Source organism: Frankliniella occidentalis, unplaced genomic scaffold (genome assembly GCF_000697945.3).
Source record: "Frankliniella occidentalis isolate FOCC.00 unplaced genomic scaffold, Focc_3.1 Scaffold31, whole genome shotgun sequence".
Taxonomy (NCBI): Eukaryota; Metazoa; Arthropoda; class Insecta; order Thysanoptera; family Thripidae; genus Frankliniella; species Frankliniella occidentalis.
Window position 1 is genome coordinate 426,430 of NW_026267161.1, and position 21,299 is coordinate 447,728.

At 37.4% G+C, this 21,299-nt stretch overlaps 4 protein-coding genes across 8 annotated transcripts in view; 1 reads left to right on the top strand and 3 right to left on the bottom strand.

Annotated features, from left to right (window-relative positions):
- LOC113211845 (serine/threonine-protein kinase Pak) overlaps window positions 1–3,444 on the bottom strand; it is a 6,885-nt gene extending 3,441 nt beyond the window's left edge. Inside the window, exons 1-8 of one of the 3 annotated variants that reach the window (XM_026430360.2) lie at window positions 3,162–3,442; window positions 2,967–3,076; window positions 2,240–2,444; window positions 1,533–1,544; window positions 1,020–1,179; window positions 654–919; window positions 310–584; window positions 40–226 (exon numbers count right to left, since the gene is read on the bottom strand). In XM_026430360.2, the coding sequence (XP_026286145.1) occupies window positions 40–226; window positions 310–584; window positions 654–919; window positions 1,020–1,179; window positions 1,533–1,544; window positions 2,240–2,444; window positions 2,967–3,022 (1,161 nt within the window). In that variant the 5' untranslated portion in view covers window positions 3,023–3,076; window positions 3,162–3,442. Of the gene's footprint in view, window positions 1–39; window positions 227–309; window positions 585–653; window positions 920–1,019; window positions 1,180–1,532; window positions 1,545–2,239; window positions 2,445–2,966 lie in introns of all 3 variants that reach the window. The other 2 variants (XM_052265854.1, XM_026430361.2) reach the window with 2 other exon arrangements.
- A 395-nt stretch (window positions 3,445–3,839) lies between these two features.
- LOC113211819 (uncharacterized) lies at window positions 3,840–13,931 on the bottom strand. The gene is made up of 12 exons (XM_026430311.2): window positions 13,698–13,931; window positions 13,303–13,418; window positions 13,024–13,212; window positions 9,502–12,950; window positions 9,194–9,428; window positions 8,899–9,076; window positions 8,630–8,821; window positions 8,393–8,556; window positions 8,108–8,282; window positions 7,837–8,016; window positions 7,461–7,733; window positions 3,840–7,357 (listed from the first exon to the last, which is right to left on the bottom strand). The coding sequence occupies exons 2-12, from the start codon at window positions 13,392–13,394 to the stop codon at window positions 6,110–6,112; spliced, it is 6,375 nt and encodes a 2,124-aa protein (XP_026286096.1). The 5' UTR covers window positions 13,395–13,418; window positions 13,698–13,931; the 3' UTR covers window positions 3,840–6,109.
- An 835-nt stretch (window positions 13,932–14,766) lies between these two features.
- Window positions 14,767–20,114, top strand: LOC113211835 (zinc finger protein on ecdysone puffs). The gene is made up of 14 exons (XM_052265852.1): window positions 14,767–14,787; window positions 14,969–15,306; window positions 15,383–15,547; window positions 16,019–16,137; window positions 16,717–16,870; window positions 16,953–17,054; window positions 17,134–17,277; window positions 17,379–17,480; window positions 17,559–17,769; window positions 17,916–18,052; window positions 18,157–18,222; window positions 18,338–18,439; window positions 18,521–18,619; window positions 19,874–20,114. The coding sequence occupies exons 2-14, from the start codon at window positions 14,980–14,982 to the stop codon at window positions 19,937–19,939; spliced, it is 1,794 nt and encodes a 597-aa protein (XP_052121812.1). The 5' UTR covers window positions 14,767–14,787; window positions 14,969–14,979; the 3' UTR covers window positions 19,940–20,114.
- Window positions 20,115–20,122: 8 nt separating this feature from the next.
- LOC113211836 (protein UXT homolog) lies at window positions 20,123–21,176 on the bottom strand. 3 transcript variants are annotated; one of them, XM_026430349.2, is made up of 2 exons: window positions 21,025–21,176; window positions 20,123–20,597 (listed from the first exon to the last, which is right to left on the bottom strand). In XM_026430349.2, exon 2 carries the CDS (start codon window positions 20,576–20,578, stop codon window positions 20,129–20,131), a length of 450 nt encoding a protein of 149 aa, XP_026286134.1. In that variant the 5' UTR covers window positions 20,579–20,597; window positions 21,025–21,176; the 3' UTR covers window positions 20,123–20,128. The 3 variants fall into 3 exon arrangements, with proteins under 3 accessions (XP_026286134.1, XP_026286133.1, XP_026286132.1); XM_026430348.2 differs by having other exon boundaries at window positions 20,953–21,055; XM_026430347.2 differs by lacking the exon at window positions 21,025–21,176 and adding an exon at window positions 20,784–20,899.
- Between the last annotated feature and the right edge of the window lie 123 nt (window positions 21,177–21,299).

Sequence of the window (21,299 nt, forward strand, 5' to 3'; positions counted from 1 at the left end):
GGGGGGAAGATTAATAATAAGCTTATTTATTTTTCTCACCCATAACTCCTCTCCAACTAGATAGCTATCTAAATAGTTTACAACATTGGGGTGTTTGTTCTCCCGCATGACGAGAATTTCATTAATGATAAGTTCTTTCTTAGGTTGCTGTGATAGATTCATCTGTTTAATAGCCACCTCCATACCAGTTGATGTTTCAATTGCAGTGTACACAGTACCAGACGCCCTAAATCAAACAATGAAGAAGAATGAGTATCGAATATGAGAGTGCCTAAGCAAAATGATTAATGAGAAATAAGAAAATCTCACCCTTGCCCTATCTTCTCCATTTTTGTGTACTTTCGATTTGGGTCACCAACACTGACTATAGTTCTTAATCTTTCCAAAATTTCCTCATCAGACATTTTCTTTTTTCTGCTCTTATCACCAGGAGATCTGGGATCAGTTGTTCCTGCATTGTTAACGGGGACTGCAGCTACAATGTTATTGACATTTTTATTTTTGTCCAGAGTTGCAGAACCGTTAGTGGTGGCAGTTGTTGAACGAAGTGACTGTTGAGAGTCAACTTCAATAGGTTTTGTGTACTAAAACAAAATGGGAACATGTAGGCCAAGATACACATAAATAAAAACAAGAGCAATCATCAACCTTACAATTGATTTGGTACGTTCTGGACGAGCTGCTATGGGAGGAGGTGGAGGTTCCTCTTCGTGCTCACTCCCTGTGCCTGTTCCAGTACCTGTACCTGTTGATGGAATAGTTCCACCTTCTGTATCAGGGGTACTTGAGCTAGTTGGGCTAGAAGAAGATGGATGTCCACATGAATGGGACGAATGAGACGATGAATGCGAAACTTCCTGTTGTCGAGTGTTTTGATTTGGTAAGCTGGGTCTTGGAATAATTCCTAGATCAACAGTTGCTGAGAATAAAGATAATTGTCAGAGAAAAAGAGATGTTACACTCAAACTACACTGAGCTTATGACCTGTAGTACACTTTAAATCTTTCAATGACACTTACCAACCATCTTTGTTGTTGTCATGTACTTTGAACCCTTCACCTCCTTGCTTGAGTGATCAAACCAGTTTAAAACATCAAGAACTGCTTGGGGATTCTTTTTCTGCTCCTGTTTGCTAATATTTGAGTTGACAAGAAGACGTGCCCATGCTTCCGGCATACCCTATAGAACAAAGTCAATAAACATTAATTAGGGTGGAAATTAGAGAACCACCAACAGTGGGAACAGATATATATGTATAATAATTGCAGAAAATAGGCTAAAGAGCAGGGCAAGCATGCTCAAATATTGAGCTTGGGACTTTCTCGTGTGCTAAGCAACTTCTTCAGTTGTCTGGTACATATTACATCAAAGAAAACACTACTGTTGAAACTAATTTTTGTCCCTATTTGCACAATAAATAAAAGATCAGAATGCAATTTTGTTCTTTGCATTACAAGGAAAAGCATAAGCAAATCAAAATGCATTATAATTGAAAGTCCCAAACAACAAGTGAATCTCTAGACATTACTTACTTTACATGGCAGCTTGTAAGAAAGAGAGACACAAGTTTTTGAAATTGTATGATAGTACAGTAGGAATGAGAAATATAATCTTTCTTAGTACTAATGATCAGGAAACACAGAAAAGACTATCTTAAAAATATAATGAGCCGCAGCCTGAGCAGCTAGCCTACCAATTTTGGGAAAAAAACAAACTGACAAAATTGAATAAAGACTTGTGCAAAACAAAGCCGGCGTGTTAACCTGACAAGCAAAGAATCTGATCCACAGAACTCGAAAAAAGATCTTAATACGCCCATTTAATTGTGTATTAATTAAATATTGATTTTAAGCAACAGTTAATAGGGGATTTCAGGAGATAAAACACAGTTGGAAGATAGGTTGATCTGTTTTCAGCATTTTCTGTCACTACAAATTTGACTTCCCGTCACAGTTTTTACTCCCTGACTCTTCCATTATACGTAAAAGATGGACACATAGATTGTTTGGTACATACTTGTTATCATCAGAATGATCAAAACTACATCTAGACAAAATGACCATTTTTAGGAGAGATAGAAACACACCAAAACACAGTAGGTGTCTTCATGACTAGTTCACTTAATAGTGAAGCTATGTAATACTAAACCGCATGAACTCTACTTGGACGATATAGCCATGTCATTTGGACTCCAAGAATAGATAGACCAACTTAACTTAGATAAATAGTAAGTACTTACCGTAAACTCCCCTGTAACCGCATCAAATCCCACATGAACCGTGTGTTCAAAATTTGTAGGATATGATATGTTTGGTTTGTCACTTTCAGTGCCCTTTGTTTTACTGCGCATTTTGCTTTTCAATGTCTTTTTCTTTTTATCATCAGCATCTGGTTCCTTGGGCAATGGTCGCATGTCAACAGGCAAGTTGTTGGCAGCATCACCGCTATAAAAACAGATAAAAAGTGTAAAATATTGAAAGTTAGTCACAGCAGGAAAATTAAGTTTGACTCACTGCCCTGATCAGCAAGTTGAAAAATTAGGAATGCTAGAAAATTCAACCAAAAATATTTTCTTGGGAAGTTACAAATTTGAATACTTAAAAATATCTTGTGCAATGAGAGTAAATTGACACAGGCCACAGAGACAAGGGTGCTGACAAAATTGCTAGAGGAAAGTGGGGATTTAAGTGGAATTTAAACATGTTGGGCTGAGTAACTCATATGATAAATAACTGTTATACTCAACACTAGGCCAGAAACTGTTTAACCACAACACTAAACAATACAGAACATAGTAGGGACACCATTCAGAACAAATAAAATACAACAGTTAGGAAATTTTGAGAAGCGACCAAATTGGTTTCTAACCTCTGTAGGGCTTCTTGGGAATGAGTCCTATTAAGTGAAACCTGAACTGTAGATATAATTAGATGATGGTAAATGTTTAGTGGCAAATAAAGACTTACCGGTTGCTAGTAAGTCGAACAGGTGGTGCTGGAGGCTTATCTTCTTCGTCTGACATGGTGTCAAAGATTAGGTCCTTCCACCAGGGGGTGAATGTTTTATTTCCTTAATTCTGTTGAATACCCGAGTATAATGACATCGGATAAATTAAGAGCGTACGGTGTCCTCCATACGAGTAGGAAAAGAGCAAACAATACCTATGCGTCTTAATGCACTACACATCAAAGTTTATCTAGTCCATATATGGACAGAGAGATTGACTAGGCCTAGTGCAGGTTCGCTGCAGAGAATTTGCCCTCTTCCGCCATCGGCTCTACACAGTAAGCATCGCAACGGCATTTAGAAAATGTCTATAGATCACTTAAACTTCACGAATGTTTCATTTCACATGTAATCTTTGGAATAGTTCTTCTTAAACCAAAGATAACAAACACTCGTAAGTGTCTGAATCACCTCCATACAAAGGGTTCGCTACTCGGTTAAAGCAAAATGTAGTCGAACTTAACCAATCATAAGGCACCTGAAAGTCCACTGCCTGTGAAGAAGGAACTAAACGGTTTCATATTTTTTACACCAATTTAACCAACATGCGAGTCCTGTATAGAGCTGCATTAAATGTTCGAATTTTCATTTCCTTCACATTTATCCTTAGGTAATAATCAGATGAAAAGAAGCAATACGATCTTTAGTGTCGAATTGATGAAACAGACGGCACGAACAGCTTTGGACTATCATTTCATTTATTTCTTAGTTGGTCGCTTTCTTAAATAAACGCGGGTTTTTCAACCAAAATAAAGTTGTCCGACGTTCAATCAAAGTAGTGAAGTAGTTGCTCACAATAAGTAAAGGGAATAGTGTATACTTTAGGAAAGGGGTTTTAATTCCACATTATTATCTGCTGAATATTTATTGATAAGCCCACAAGCATATTTCATATTTATGTTGGACACAGAAGTGTTTCTTAAGCTAATACAATAACAAATGTGTCACAAATAAAAGAAAAATTATATTTATGCCTTCAGACATTTGGAGCAAACTGTGCCGCTTAAGATGGTACATAAAAAATAGACATTTTTGACTTTGATACAAAGCGACATTAACCCATCGCAGTACACACCACCACCTGCCATAGACTGCAAACAAAAGAACTAGCTATGGTAAATACTACAGCAAAAGATGAATGTTCATAAATCAACATATCAAAATTCTTTGGTTTTATTATGAAAAAAGAATAACAAAAAGAACATTGTTAGCAAAAGCTGTATATCACACATATTTTAAACTCAAGAAATTTGTATGGAATCTTTCAGAGCTGTTGTAAACTTAAGAGACTGTTAATAAACAGTTAATATTCGCCATTTTCAATTGAAAGATTTCCTGAGAAACAAAAATATATTCGAACACACATAATGTTTGCGTGTCTGTCTCAAAGGCTACAGGTAGAATATTTTTATACAGGTATATTTTTTAAGTATGCACAGCAGCATTTAATCTAAATAATAACAGACCAAACTATGTTTGGCCCTCACATCAGCAGACATACAATCTACACTTTGTACCTTTAGTTTTCATCAAACAGTAATGAACCTTGGAATGTTTTTATGCTCTCTTCAATTGAAGTGTCAATTTAGATAGATAGAAGCTAATCTCAAGGCACAGCTTATTAAAAACAGGGGACTGTAATTTGTATTGGAATGTAATGTAACACACATTTATCAATAAGTATCGACATTGACAACGCCCAAGTAAAGAGAAAAAAAAAACAAGCAAACAACAAAGTGAATTCAAGCAAGAACTAGTAGATTGAAATCACAATGGCGAATGAAAAAGACCCACAAATAAACAGGTAAATTTTCCTTTCAAAAAGAGGAATTTGAGTAAAATTTATTTTTAAACAGTAAAGGAATGGAAACTAGACATAATATTGCACAAATACTTTCATCAATTTACACACAAATAAGGAGACTTCTTGACTTTTCTGATAACTTGAAACAACAAAAATGATTAAATCAGTGGTAGAGACAAGCATGATAGGCGTAAAACTGCAAATTTGAAGGTATTTTGACAGACTACTCAATGGAAAGCTATTTTGTAAGTATCTAGAACACCTAGATGAGCACAAATGAAAAAGACTAAAAGTCCCCTTTATCACAGGGCTAATGCAAATAATTAGTACCAATAATATCAAGGTATTCAACTCTCACTCTTTTTTCACAGTACATGTGATGAAATGCTTAACATTAAACTTAAATGAACAAGGAATGAAATTTTTTGGAACATGACTAGAAACAAGAATATAAGCACTTACAAATTATTCAATAGTAACAGTGAAAATCCAGTATTTACAGAGACAGAGAAGCACTGTACCCAATACATGTGCAATGGGACAATTTCAAGCATTGTTAAGTGGAACATCAATAATTATGGGGACAGCTGTGGGACCTGTTTCAGGAAGAAACTTACAATCCATGATAGTTCAGCTGACTGCCCAGCAGAACTGTAAGGAAGCTCCTTCTACTGCTCAACAACTTTGTGCCAACAGATTAAAGCAGTTCAATCTGAGACAAAATTTAAATCAAAATAATGGATAAAACAATAAATCATTAGAAAACTTAAAGGAATAATTTGTGAGCACAAACACCTTAGGTATTTCTTCTAAGCAATTTATGCCCTAATTACCTAGTTAGATAATGCAAAGATTGGAACTTAATTTTTTTAAATCAACGTTCTTTGGAGGGATAACGATGGAGTAGAAAAAAAAACCTACCCAGTAAACTCTCAACATTTTTGTACGATAAATAGGATTCTTTTGTTGGCACATATGTCCAACAATTAAGTGGAATTAGTGCAAGTGGTTGAATTAATGAATAAGATTGATAATTAGCCCCCAATTCTGAAACTATGATAGTTACAGATCTTACAGGAAGGTCAAGCTGCACATTTTAAAGGTAATTAAACTGCTATACATAAAGTTAATACCTTGAGGGGAACAATGACTAGAGGTAGCTATAATCAAACAGTAAAAAAAACACAAAAAAACACCTTGATCCATGAAGTATAAAACTAGGTACTCAATTTAACTAAATGTAATCAAAGTTGTAATGGAAACAAACGTCAAATATGCAGTAAATCACTTTTTTCATTCTTAATTATTTTCTATCACTGGGACTGGGGTTTTCAACATAGATGGTTCATCTTTCAGGAAGGTCCCTGACCGTGGACCGACTGTGGGATGTACACTACTGACAGCACAATTATCACCATTTACTTTGACATTATTCTTAAAGTTGCTATTTTTGCTTTCACAGGGAAATGATTTATTCCCCTTAAATGTTGATGCTCTGCCTGCTAAAGACGAACTCGAAAGAACGGAACTCCCAGTACTGGCACGTTTTGACGAGACTGCCGAGGTGCCAGAACGAGGCGGATCTCTACCCATACTTCTTCTTGATAACAAACCATCAGATGAGCTATTGGCCTTTGTGTAGCCCTTGTCAGGTACTGATGACACAGATCTTGATGTACGAAGGGGTATAGCCAAACGACTACCAGTGCTGGACAGCACAGGAGATTTTGAATTTGCCATGTGTGAGATGCTTCTCTTGGACATTAAAGATGATGATGATGCCACCACATTGCTTTCACTAGTTTTAGATGCTGCACCAGGTAACTTTCTAAGAGCTACTGAAGGGGAAGCCTTTTTATTGGCTAACATAATTCTCTGTGAATTTGCTTCAGATTTCTTGACAACATTGGTACGACTTGCTGCTATGTTCTGTGCCAAAGAACTTTTCATAGTCATGGAACTTTTGGATTTCTGTTTCTTTTCAGGATGGCTTACTAGTTGTACATCATCACATGATGACACTGTTGCAAGGGAATCATTTGACATAGAGATGCTCTGTGACTGAGTACCAAGAGTAGATGATGTTAAGCTGTTGACAACCTCCAGCTTAGCACATACGTCATTTGATAATAGCTCTGCAGATAGAGAGTCTTTGGTTTTTCTTGATACAGAAAGAGATTTTGAGATTTCAGTTTGGTTCTTGACATTTAGAGGTAACACATGCTTTGACAAGGTATCAGCGCTTGTAGAAATTTTATCTTCCTTTGAACTCTGGGAAGTATGATAGTGAGACGGATTTGTAACAGCTCTACCTCTTGATGTTACATCAGTAGATTTTTCATTGTTTCCAGATAGATGACTTGATCTTTTCATAGCAGGTGATGAGTTCCTTGAGGAGTCTGAAGATGAAATGAGCATACCCTTCGCAGGTCCTTGAACTCTTCTTTGGGGTATTGGAGCATCAAGTTGCTTATTCCGTTCCTGTGCTTCCACCGATTCCTTGCTATGATTTGGTCGCTTTTCTAAATAGCGAGATTTTACTTGAGCCTGTGAAAAAAATGTCACAATAATTAATAAAACCTACAAAAGATAGATGGATGATAAACGAATTGCAAAGAACAACAATTTAGATGGAAGAGATAGTTTTTACCGGCCAAGTTTTTGGTCGCCCTTGTGGAGGAACACTATTTGACTTTTCTGGAGGTTTATTGTTTACCACAGGTACACTTCGACGGCTAACTATATTTGATCTATCTGAAGGAGCATTTTTACGAACAACAACTGAGCTAATGGTATGATGCTGTTCATTGCTATTGGATCGTCTGGCGTGCTGTACCATTGCCATTTTCACTTGATGAAGATCAATGTTTCTTGAATAACTACTGCGTTGACTACTCTGTCTCATCCCCTCACTAGCATTTCTCTGTAAAGAAATAAAGCAATTAGTTCCAGTACTTCAGACAAAGAATTTTGGATACTGAACTGACCATGTTATGTGGATCTTGGATTTCAAACACATCACATACCTTGTAACGGGAACTTGCATGATCTGCTGGAGTCAACACAAGGCAGGCACTATCTTGAATCTTGCGACGCAATTCAGTAGGCATCTGACCCCAACCAGGGGTACGAGCAGCACGAGCTGCCTGTCTAATTAATGTGCGTTCTGACAAGTCACGCAACTGAACAAGTAGCTCAATGAAGTTCTAGAAGTTCAAGAAAATGGTCAAAGGGTTTAGAGTAACGCAATCGTTTTTACAAATAGTTTAAATGCACTACCAGTTGAAAAATTCTTACAGGATGCCAGGTCATCTCCAGAGGTGGATTAGGTCTTTCAACAACACTTAAAACACTGCATAGTTGAGAATATGAGCGGCAAGATTGGTCAGGAGGCATTCTCTCACATGCTGTCACTAAATTTTCTTGAAATCGACTAACATTCCATGGTACCTCTCTTCCCAAAGCCAAGAAGCTACACATTGGGTTGTGCAAAACAAGATTAGTTGTATAGTAGTTTTCTGGAGTGGATCTGACCTTGAATATTAAGTAAAAGTAGACCAAACATATATAAGTAATACTCACTAGTCAGAAGTTAGCACAGAACAGAAGTTGTCAGACATATATTTTATGCATGTCTCCATGAGTCTGGAGGTCAAAACAAATACAGGTTCAGCCCAGCGCACAGTTGGAATAGTTGAAAGTAGTTTATCACAACACAATATTGTCTCCATCACATTATCTACCGTCTGGAAGAAGGTCAAATTTAGATAATCGCCAGAACAAAATTTCATAAAATACATAGGGTGACATTTCCAGTACCATATGAATAACATGTTGCTGGTAGCATTTCTCAACAAGTTCTCGGGGTAATGTAGTAAAGGTTTTGGTAGGCCAAATTCGAACGAAATATTTTGTAATCCATCTTAAACTTTTACGATAAATATCATCCAACCCATATGCTGCAGCTAAAGGAAGACACTCAAGGACTCCCACAGAGCAGACTGCACAAGGCTGTAGAACAATACAGTGTTATAAAATAAATATGCATAGTAAAAATTGTCATTATTGTTATTGAAAACAAAGAATACCTTGTGAAAAAAGTGACAATATTTCACTTTTAAGGTGTACATTATGACATCTTTTAGACCTTCCAAAGATAACATATCAGCTAAACTGGCCAGTTCAACAATACTTATTTGATCAGGAATAGTACCCGTGCCACAGTAAATGTGGCAAAGGGCAAAATGTACTACAGTGTAGGAAAACCTAGGAAATGTAACCAAGTTATTAGATAGGGGGAAAACGCAGAGCAATCAATGCAATTAAGAAGTTTTAATTTAAAGTGGGAGATTTTATCATGTGACATAAAAAATTTCAGCTCACCCTTGAAGAGAAATAACATTGCCTGCACTCTCGACCCATCCACCACTCAATATGGCAGCAAAGTACTGACAGCGAGAACTCAAAATGCACTTGTGAGCTTTAATTCTTCGGCCACCAACTTCTACAATAACATCTGTATTTATTTCTTCCAAAAACATTTTTAGAAGATCATCACCCAATTGTGTAGATGGAGATCCTCGATCAGAGGATATATCAGTAGATTCAGTGCTGTACTCTGAAAACAATATAAAACAATTAGACTGCAATTGCCACGAAAAATATTTTAAGATGATAATCTTGGTATATACCTAATCCAGCACTGCTCTGCATACTGCTCATGTCAGAAAATTGAGATGACCTCATAGCATCCATGTCTTCTGTTAATGGACTACAGTTGCTTGATGTTTTGCGAAGTCCGAAGTTAACACTGCACATTGACAAATGAGGAAACAAGCGAGAAAGGGATCGACTTGAACTGGACATTACAGCAGACCCACCCCCAGTAGAATGAGACATTAAAGATTTTTTTTCAATCCATGAGGTCTCTGGAATGCTTCTACTCATTCTGTGGGACACTGCTGAGGTATCATTCTGCTTTGATAAGCTGATGGGCTCTTTGTCTAAATCTGACAAACGCACAAAACTTTTTGTGTTCTTACTCTCTGTCTTAAGAGCACCCTCAGATTTTGAAGATGTTCTTTCAGATAGTGTGCCTCTATTCACTGTTGAAAATTCTTTAAAACACTTTGGGTTATGGACTAAATTATCTTCGTGATTATTTTCTTTTAAGGGTCTATAGCTCTGGCACAAATCTTTTCTTTCGGATGAAAATTCGTCGGTTGCAGAGGATTGTTCAGGTGTGTGCACTGAATATGTTTCTAGAGAGCAGGCAGATGATTCATTGGACCCTGTTGTTAACTGGCTGGAAAAATCCGAATTTTCTACTTCTTGACTTTGGCTTAACATTTCGCCATTGGATTCATTAAGTGGTAATGATACATGGCATGATGCGAACATAGGCTTGGCTATTTCATGAGTATCAATGCTCATCTCAACATTTTGGAGTGACAGTGAACTTACATGCTTTGATGAGGATGACAAAGCCAAGGGTGTGCCTGTGTTAGTAGTCGGACACTTTTTGATAGAGGAAATACTGTTAGCTCGGACATGCTTCCTGGGGACAATTTTTTCTTTTCCATTAGATAGTGTGTGATTAACTGAAACTCTTGGTACAAATGACCCTTTTTGGATTCCTGAAGATTGTTCAGAGTCAATAAAAATGAAAAAGCTGTTCTTCTTGGGTTCTGCTTCAGGGAGTGAATCAGATTGTTGAGATGAGACCCCACTGATTGATGTCAAGCTGCTGCTTCCTCTCTCCTCTGCATCATGACCATGTTGTTTTCCATTGACATCTTCAGATCTCACCTCTGTGCCCTGAGCTAAATTTCTCCTCTTAGTAGAAAATGGAGAGAGGGGAGTTCTTGATCTTGAAGTCAACTCTGGCTTCGTCTTGGGCCGTACATTTTCTCCAATATCAATGAACATAGAAAATAACTTTTTTTCTGTTGATTGACTTTCTTCCGAAGTTGTCAATGAATGTTTCTCAGTTTTACATGGAGATTTCAAATCAACAAAGAATTCACATGCATTCTGTTTTTCAGATTTTCCAGATTCTGAAGACTGTCTGGACATTTTATTCCTCTCAATGGACTGAGGGCCGCCATATTCAGTATCGTGGTAGGGTGTTGTAGGGTTATTTAGGTCAACAAAAAACCCTAAACTTGATGATAAACTTTTAGAGTCAGAGGAAGGATTCCCATCCTTTGATTCATAGGCTTGCAGCTCAGATGATCCCAAAGATGAGTCTTTTCTTCTTCGGCTTTCTGGTGAATTGGTGATGTCACTTATATCAACAACCCATGCAGAAGAAAATGAAGCTGTAAGAGGACCTTTTGCTTTTTTCTCATGTTTCTTACCTGGTGACAAAGGGGGTGCTGCACCAGAGAGTATTGGAGCATCTTCTATTTTTCTTCTCGTAAACAAAGGACTAGAAACTTCATTTGCAAGGTCCAAAGGTAAAGTCCCTGTGCTCTTTTTAAAAACGTTTTGATTAAGAGTATCATTTCCTGCAAGCAAAGCGACATGCCCACATTCTTCAGTTTTTTCAATCTCAAGCTTGTCTTGATTATTAGCCTCCAGCAAATCGCTATTTAAGGAATCTGGAGTCTGTATTTCTTCATCAACTACATGAGTTGGAAATAGTGACATACTTGCGGCACCTATTGTGGGATCAGTTTCTGGTAGAATTAATGAAGTGCAGTGCTGGTTTAGATCATTGTCTGACCCCACATCAGACAAAGGACCTGAACTGTGAGAAACATGTCTCTGAAAAATAAGACTTCCTTGCCTTCTTTCATACTCCTGCCTTAACATTGCAAGACGATCATCCTCTGTTTCCAGCTCAAATGTGTTGCTTCGTATAAGTGATGGTGGTTTCTCATCTCCCGCTTTCAGGTTTCCTAATTCACTTGCTTGTTCATATTGATCGGAGCAGTTATCAGGACTTTCAGAATCAAAATCTTGCAATACTTCAGGTTGAGAAACAGCAGCACTATTACTCTCAGAGTTTTCAACTGAATGCTCTGCTCTTTCACATGACCTCAGTGGCCCAATAGTCACATTACCCAATAACCTTGGAATCCCACAGAGAATTTCATCAGAGGGTGCAATAATGTTTCCTGATGGCATCTGTAAGGCATCAGGATCCTGAACTGATGCCGAAGTTTGGGCATGGATTTCTGTTTCATCAAGCAAACTAGAGGCATCAATGAAAAATCCATGTTTTGGAGTATTCACTACACCTTGACATTCTATGCTATAATCCCCAGGATTATTATCTTGCACCTGCTGACTTTTGCCAACAAGCTCCTGGAGAACACGGTCAACAAAGTCTGATTGTACACAGGAATTATCTTCATGCGGTGCTTTGTCTACCCAAGAAGTCATGCTACTTTGATGGGGTGTTGCACTTGAGTCCCAAACACAGCAATCTGACGAGACTGATGATGAGATTGACTTGGAAATCTCCAGACCACTTTCATGGTCAAGAGGGATATCCTCAGCACTTGTTGCAAGACCTGAGTCAGGACCTGTTTCAACATTTGAGCTCATTTTGCTTTTTTCAGACATTCCTCTCTGAAAATCTATAAGACTGTCATTACAGGGATTGCAAGAATCTTCAGCATCAAAAAATCCGAATTCATTACGTGTCTCAACTAACTCTAGAGTATTCAGAGGATTCAAAATGCACTTTATTGGTTTTAGCTTCTGCTTATCACTCTTATGTCTAGGAAAGGAATGTTCTTCCTGTAGCAGTGCAATGTCTTCTTCAATGGCTTTCTTCAATTTCAATAAGTTTTTACGGTTTTCCTCTCTTTTTGGAAGTGATAATTTTTTAAAGGATGACCTATGAGACTTTGCTTTGGATTTACACTCTTCCTTGCGCTGTATTGATTGGAACGACTCAATAAGAAAATCTTGTTCAGCTAGTTCCCTTTCCCAATCTAAAGGGACAATTGAGTAGTACGATGGATATGTTTCCCGGTTTGATGGAAAATCATTTCCTTCGGGATCAATCTTTAGAGGTGATGAAAGAGGAGTTGTATACTGATCAAAATCGGGGCTGAGAGCAATATTTTGCAGATATTGAACCACAAAGGATTCAACTTCTTTTAAGTCATCTTCTTCATAGATATCTCTAAAAAAGAAATTATAGTAATGATAGTCCAATAAATCCAGAACATTGATAATTATTTTAAAACAATACATACCTCACCAAACTTTTAATTTCTTCAGTCGCGTTTGAATCAAGTTCGAATCCATTTGAATGGAGCTTAAAAAGAGAGCAGAGCTGTGAATAAAATGCTTTGGCTCGTGCTTGCAGAATACAACAGTTCACAAGTAATGTTTTATTCCCAAGCTCAATTTCCAGATCACAGAAAATTGAACTGGTATATATCCTAGAAATATGTTTGATTGAACTCAATATACACAAATTAAAGTAAAATGAAAGGCTTGATTGATTAAAGACATCAGTGAGTCCTTCGTACCGAGTGATGTCGCTTCTCAGATTTTGTTGTAGCTTCTTCGTGAGTCGCTTCAGTTCAAAATCACATATTTTTTGGACTCCATCCGCTGCCATTAGTCATGAACACCCATGTCCACTCTAAAATGGTAGTTTCATTTGACATGTGAAAAAAAAGTAAAAGATATAGAATATTATCAAAAATAAAAATCTCATAGCAGGTTGTGCAACATAAAGCCTTTTCTTCCAATCAGAACATACAATCAGAAACACTAGTATTTGCTGCAGTTGAATTAAATAACAGGCATAATAGGCCTAGACATATAAATTTTGACAGCAAAATTAAAAGTAGGGTTGTGGTACCAACAACAAGCAAATACAAGCAGAAGATTTAAATTAGACCTAAAAAAACACACTTACCCACACAGGAGAGTCGGTAATAAATCTAAGGCATCGTGAAAATCATTCGGCAAAACAGTTGTAAGCTACGGACTTTTCCCTTTTCTTGAAACAGAAACTTTGGCTTTGCGGACCACAGACGACCAGACGACATGAACCCACAACGGCCTAACCTGGCTTCTGCTTGCATGCTATTGGCTGTAGAAACCTGCAAACAACCAATGAACTGTCAACCTGTGAACTGTGTGTTTATTGTGTTAGCTTGCGTCTAGTTTAGGGGGTGCTAGGGGGTCCTGAGACTCACCGCCTTAGAAACCCATGCGAAGTATATGTGGGGAAAAACGTTCCCGACAGCTCAGGAGGGGTATTACGGAGCTCCCCGGAAGCGCCTTCTAATTGACCCTCCTCACCCCCCCTCACCCTGTTTTTTAGAAGGCGCAGAGGAGCTCCGTGATCCCCCTCCTGGACCCCCTAGCACCCCAAGCACCCCTCTAACTAAACGCAAGCTTATCGACGCATATCAACGCTTTGCGCTTAGCAAAACAAAAGAGGCCAGTGATAACATGGAATAGTAACGACACTTGCTGCTAAAAATAAAATTCTTTTGCCCCTGGATACGTATCTCTTCTGTTACAACTAACGCCATTCAAACTTTGCGCGCTCACTCACCAATTTCTGTTTATTTCCGCTTTATCTCACCCCGACGACTGCAACTCACATCAATATTCAGATTCCCATCTGGACGGTCCGGTGGTGTGTCGTGGTCGTGTAGTCGGTGTTTCTTGTGTATGTGTAGTGTTGTCTTTCGGATAGAGGAAATTGTGGTAGGTTAAATTGTTAATCTTCTGATTCTTACTTCGTGAATGAATGAAACATCGCAATTTTATTGTTTGTTCTGACTCCTAATTAATTACTGTTGTCGCTTGTTGAATTGCTTAGTATAAAAAACCTTTCATTGTGTCGAACGTGGTTTTAAAATTGTTCGTTTCTCCCGTGTAGTTAAAAAAAATTGTATTCATGCTCATGACCAGTTTATTGAATTTGCTCCTCGATCTTCTGTACGAGCACGTCAGCTCCGTATAAGTATATTTAGTCCAACAGTGTTATGAAGGTTATGTATCACAAGACCACATAAAAGTAAATCTTCAATTAAAATTAAATAATAATAATAATCGAAGGAATAACGATTGTTTATTTTTTTATCTTGTTTAATTTCTTCTCTCTATAATTCATCCACCCCTGTCAAATTTGGAATTCTTGTTCTAATACTTGTTAATGATTGTTGTTTTCAGATGTACCTAGTATGAATTTTCAAGGCGGCTCTAATAACTCCAGAAATTTTCATGGACCAGGGGGAAATTCCTCTCTGCTAAGAGGTCCTAGTAATAATAATGGAGCTTTATTTAATAATGTTCAGAATAGAGTGAACCCGTGGGAGGCTGGTTTTACTCCAGCAGGTGTTGGGAATCGTTCTTCAGGTGGTTTACTTCCCACTCCAAATATACCCGCCGGGCCGGGGCTTTTACAGCAACCTGGAACTGGAACCTTGCAGAATGTTCAATTGGCTGTTGCCAACAATGTCCTCAGTCTGCTTCTCCCCAATATGCAGCAACCTCAGCGGCACAACCAGGTAAATTTTGTTTTTAAAATTGGCATTTTGATTTTTGAGTATGGTAACTTACATAATTCTCAATTTTACTTTGCAGCCTTTGTTAGGTTGCCCTAATAGAGGATTATTGAGCTTGAATCCGAATATCGGAGGTCAGGGGCAAGGTCCAAACCCAAATTTTGGTCAGAGCCCTATGGGTTTGAGGCCAAACATAGGGCCGAACCATGGGGGCCCAAATAGAAGATCAGATGCGTACACTAAGGTAAGCATTTAATAAATTAACTAAAGTTTGCAAGAATGCGATTCCTTGTATCATCCTCACTTTCTTGTGTATGAAACATTAAGTAATCAAAATAACAATCCTCAAATGTGATTGTCAGAGTAGAAAGATTTATTTGCTTTCCTATGTAACTTAAGTGTAGTTGTGTAAATTAAACATATTCTTGCTGGGATGGGGCTCCTGTACTCATAATGTTTTTGTTGTCTTTTTAAAGCATTTCTTTTTTTTTAGAAACAGAATAAACATGTCCTTGGTGTCATGCTACCAATTTACTTTTTGTTATCTACTCTGATTTGGTAATTTTCAAGCCCCTTACCACTTTCCCCATATTTCCTGCTCTTCGTTTTACAGTTCCTCAACCCTATGCAAGCAGTTTTCTTTCCTGGCATCATGCTAAGTAGGATCGCACATTTGTTCTTCTTATTGATAATGTGGTTTTTTTTGTCACTGTAGATGCACTATCGTAATCGAGAGGGACAGACTGATGATGGCCGCAAATCTAACTTTTCACGTCATACCGGGCATCCAGGTGCTAATCCTAGGAACAACAATGAAAGAAAACCAAATGCAAGGTGAGTTAAGCTTAACAGTTTGAATTTTCATTGTAAATAAAGTTTCATTATTTTTCAAGAGGATTTGCAAAATGTGGTTCCATTTTTATTTTTTTTTAGCATAAGGCTCACACTAACTCTCTTGACTACCCAAGATTGTGTTTCTGCTTGTTCTGTGTACTTGACAACATATTTTGTACAAAACTAAACAGACCCTTTTGCATTTCTTCTGTACATACCTATTTTTGTTTGGTATTTTCAATCTTTTGTGTGTAAATATTATGGGCATATGTAAATGTTTGTTAAAGATAATTGTTTTTAAAAAGTTACCGTAATGGTCTGAATTTAAGCCTCCCCCGCATATAAGCCCCCCTACCTGTCGAAGCCCCATTTTGGGGGTAAAAGGTCCATATAAACTCATACAAACAAGGCCCCGCATATAAGCCCCCCTCTTGTTTCTAGAGAGTTGTTTTAGGTAAAAGTTGGGGGCTTATATTCGGACCATTACGGTATTGCTAAATGCACTTTAATTATGAATGCAGTTTTCTAATACCAAAGCCATTATTTTTTATCTATCTTACTAGAATTTTCTGCCCACAGATGTGAAAGTAAGATTGCAGGTGCAGTTAATCAAGACAAGTGGAAGAAAGAGATCAATGATGAAGATATTGAGAAGGAAGCTCTAGCATATGCTGACATTCATGTTGACTTTTTTTATTGTCATATATGTTCATGCAAATTGAGTGGCTCACTGGTAAGTATTCTGTGAAAGGAATTCTTTGCCTACTATTGTCTTTCCAGAAGTTGATCTTCATCCACTTTAATTTTCCTGACAGGAATTTGCAAGGCATCTAAAAGGTAAAAATCACCAATCTAAATTCAACCAATGTGAGGAGAAATACAGAAAAGAAACAGAAAAGATGCGTGAAGAAATGAAGGTAATGAGGTTTATTTGATTCTTCATCCTATTTTTCCAATGTATGCATTTCCCAGTTTACTAAAGCTTACAATATATAGGTGGAGGAGACTCAAAATCAAATCAAAGAAGTTAGAATGAGAAATGGGAAACCAATTCCGAAATCATTTCGCGAACACTGTACAATGTGCAACCTTCATTTTTTCGGAAATTTAATTGCACATCGGAAGAGCAATCGTCATCAAGTAAGTCATTTCTTTTAAATATCACTAAAATAAGATTTAAAGTAATTTAAAAAACGACATCCTATTTATGAGTACCTATGTTCATTTTTCATCTTCTGCAGCAATTAAAATCCTTCTTACACCCAAACTGTGAGCTATGTGATAAAGAATTCTCCTCTAGGATAGACTATGATTACCATCTACTCTCTGCAGTGCACCTCAGTGTAAGATCATCAAGGTTTTGTTTACAAACCTCATACCTCTGAAAAGTCTATTTTGTAACTGTCAAATTATGTTCTCAGGCTCTAAATGATCAGAAACAACAACTTTCAACCCATGTCAAAAAGAAGGATATACCTCTCCAAACAGAGGAAGAGAAGAAACCTTCAACCCAAAATAATAAAAAGACTGATATACCCCAAGTAGAGGAGAAGACTGTTGATCATCCTAAAAAATCGCCCTCTACAATTGCTAATCCTTCAATACCAAATTTTGATCCGAGCAAAGAAATTGGTATGATTACCTTTTTTTCAGTTTAGACTGTATACATATGACTTTTTTTTTCATTTTGATTTGTTGTTACTATTACTACGGTATTATTATTATATTTAATCATGCTAAATCTTCATTAATTTGTTGGGTTGTAAATTTTCTCTTAGGGATGGAATTCCTAGAAGAAAAGACTGGTTACTTATGTAAATGCTGCAATCGGTTTTTGAGCAGTAGTGCTGACGCTAAGACGCACTGTAGGTCAAGGTTTCACTTCGATAAATATGTAGCTCACATGAGCATGAAGGTAATTGACTTTAACTCATTTGGTTCTTGACATATTTTGGTCCATTTGTATGTAGTCTTTAAACAGAATTGAATGTCTCCTGAGATATTTGTTTTAATTAACAGGACAACCAACCTGTTAAACAATTATTAAAACAGAATGAAAGTCAATGTAACAAAGTAGAACCAGAGGTAAGAAATTTTGCTCAGGAATAATCTTTAAGTCCACTGTTTTGTGTTATTCATTAATAATAACACCTACTATGCAGTTTGTAAATTTTATGCGTCTTTTGCTTATTTTCTGTAGCCTAAAGAAGTTAAAAAACACTGCCTAAATGATGATGAAGATGATGAAGGAAACTGGAAGAGGAGGAGAATTGTCAAAGATGATGATGATGACACCAAAGCTGTGAGTACTCCCTATCTCAATTAGCAAAAATTTCTGTTAGCTTATTTCAAATCTTAATGCTTTTCTTTCTTCTCGGGGAAGAATGCAAACCAGAAAATGGATTCTAAAGGAATTGAAAAACTTGCACCTGAGAAAAATGAAGACAAGTTGACAACTAATGTTACTGACAAAGCTGAGCCGGTAACTAACTAGACATTGTTTGTTTTTGCATCATGCATGTTTGTTCTGATAATGAACCAAGAGCGCCTTGTTTCCTTGAAATTAATAGCTTTTTTGGTGTTTTTATTTTTATTTTCTTAAATCAATTATTGGTGCAAGTACATTTTAGAGTCCTTCTTATGCATGACTCTTCTAGTTATATTTGAAATATTTATATTTTCAAATCAGCGTGTAATTTGCTGGTGCAATGCACTTCATTCTTTTGTTTCCTGTCATTTTTTTTTCTTGTATCTCAAAGACAATAATGGCTTTTATTGTCACAATAATGTTGTTTTATAATTAAAGATTTCCCCCAGTACTGAGGTGTTTACTGTTATTCACTTTTCTATTTATAACTTCTGCAATAGAACTGCAATAGAATGTTTTCCCTTTTTTCTAAAACAGCTTTTTGTTTTGTAAGTTGTTGCCCTAATGTCAATAAGAATTACTTTTGCTTGACTGATATGAAGATATACAAAGAGAATGTTACTGATATTAAAAGTTGTGCCTTGGTAGTAGTCAGATTATTAAAGGTAAGTCTTTGCATTTTGCATGCATATGTTACAGGTGAAGTCCGGGTGTCAGGGAATGTCCTGATTCCCAAGTGAGAGTCCGGATTCCCTGGCCCCGGTAGGGAATGTCCGTTTGGAATGACTGATGTGTGGTGTGGGTGGTGTGGGTCAAGAAGTACAAAAATCTTTTCTCTGAGGGGCTTTGCTTAGGGAAGCAACTTCTCTGAGGGGCAGGGCTTCGTCAAGTGCAACTGCACCGCAAGCAGGTGCCGAGCGGGCACAAGGTGCACTTGCAGAAAGTACAACCACGAAGGCAAACCCAGCTTCCTCAACAAGTGAATAACCCTTGACCCATACCCATAACACCTGAACTTTCATCCCCAACATTTACGGCCACCCCCCTCAGTTAAAGTCCGATTTCGAACATTCCCTGACTGCCTTCAGTGAATGTCCAACACGACCAGCATTGCCTAGTGAATGCTCGGTTTCAGTCATTCCAAACGGACATTCCCTACCGGGGCCAGGAAATCCGGACTCTCACTAGGGAATCCGGATACTCCCTGACACCCGGACTTTACCTGTAACACATACAACTTGAATGAAATTACGGAAAAGTTGATTCTACTGATTTCAAGTCAAATACTTACAAAAAGGAGAGTCCTACAGTGGTGCTCATTGAGCTATGTTTCAGAACTACTTATCTTAAACTATTTGAATTCTACAGGATAACATGGATGAAGATGATCTATATGACTTGGAAAAGACACTATTAATAGAGGGACCAGCATGAGAAACGCCTCTAACCAATTTGTAAAGATATGTTTGAACTAAGCTCATCTACAGTCAAGTATCGTGATTATTTTTGTCCCACTTCAAGGGTGTCAAATCTGTGCAGTGTTGCTCAAATTTTTTGTTGAAGGGAATGTTGTACGGGTATTTCTGATATTAAATATGATTAAAAATAACATCCTGATTGTACTTATTTGTTTATATTTGAAGGAAGATTACTTAGTTCACATATTCCATGCAATACCAGTTTAATATGGCCTTTTGTTTTGGCACATTCTCTCTGAATAACTTTCACTTTGTTAGTCAATAGAGATATCCTCATTTCACAAAATTTCAGGGCTTCTTTAGTTGTTAGCTCGACATAATTACCAAGTCCAATGTCAACAAAAAGTTTGTTGGGTTGTACTACATTTGCTTGCATATAAAAATTACAACCTACATCAACTTTTGTCTTAAATCCATCTGGGCCAAAGTCAGCTTCCTCTATAGTGGTGATCATACTTCTCAGTTCAACATACTCAGCTATTTCTCTGTTGACTTGATCCAAATGATTTTCGTGTCTCCTTAAATCCCCTTTCAAAACATCGTTGACAAATGTTTCAAACTTCAAGATCTTTTCAGAGATAAACGATTCTTCCATTGTCAATTGTTACGCAGACCTGGTAATGAGAAAACCCACAAGAAACAAGTATATTATTTTTACATCTTTGATGACAGAGGTTAGGATCTTTAATATGAGGCTTATGAATGAATTTTTCCTTCATAAGGTACAACTACTTCGATAGAATGCCTACATTAACGTACGCAATATTACTCAATAGGCAAATGAAAAACGACAAAATCACCTGACATGAATTACAAGTTCAATGCTCAACCGGAGAGATGGGATGGGAGATGTTTCTGTTGGGTTTGTGTTTGTGTGTGAGAGGGTGAGGTGTGTTTGTTGTTTACGTTTTCAGGATAAGAAACCCACAATACACCACGCTAAGATTTTTAGCTTATTTATGGGCTTACACCATTAGATGAATTCACGAAAGCTGAGGAACAATTTGGAAGACTGTGACGATGTATGATACACAAACTTACACTCGCGAGTTATCTTGCCAAAACCACGCATGTTGTGGCAATGTTACAATGTTGTCAGACTGTTTTCGTTGACGGTTCGCTTGTCTGTTTCCGCGCGCGCGCTGCATGCCTCAACGTTCGTTCCTGCGCTGATGCCGTCTTGAGGATGCCGAGCACCTTTCTCAAGACTCGAGACACATATCGTTTCGATATCGCGACGCAATGAACGCATTTTGCGTGCATGCCAGGTGGAGAACACTTTAAGAGTATCGACCCGCTAGAGGGGTGTGGGGGGG

Coding starts and splice junctions, on each gene's coding strand:
- LOC113211819 (XM_026430311.2), bottom strand. CDS start 13,394: ATGGCAGCGGATGGAGTCCAAAAAATATGTGATTTTGAACTGAAGCGA. Junction 8,017..8,107: donor TGGAGATGACCTGGCATCCT/GTAAGAATTTTT, acceptor TTGAACTTCTAG/AACTTCATTGAGCTACTTGT. Junction 7,358..7,460: donor GGCGACCAAAAACTTGGCCG/GTAAAAACTATC, acceptor TTTTTTTCACAG/GCTCAAGTAAAATCTCGCTA.
- LOC113211835 (XM_052265852.1), top strand. CDS start 14,980: ATGAATTTTCAAGGCGGCTCTAATAACTCCAGAAATTTTCATGGACCA. Junction 18,440..18,520: donor ATGATGATGACACCAAAGCT/GTGAGTACTCCC, acceptor TTCTCGGGGAAG/AATGCAAACCAGAAAATGGA. Junction 18,620..19,873: donor TTACTGACAAAGCTGAGCCG/GTAACTAACTAG, acceptor TGAATTCTACAG/GATAACATGGATGAAGATGA.
- LOC113211836 (XM_026430349.2), bottom strand. CDS start 20,578: ATGGAAGAATCGTTTATCTCTGAAAAGATCTTGAAGTTTGAAACATTT.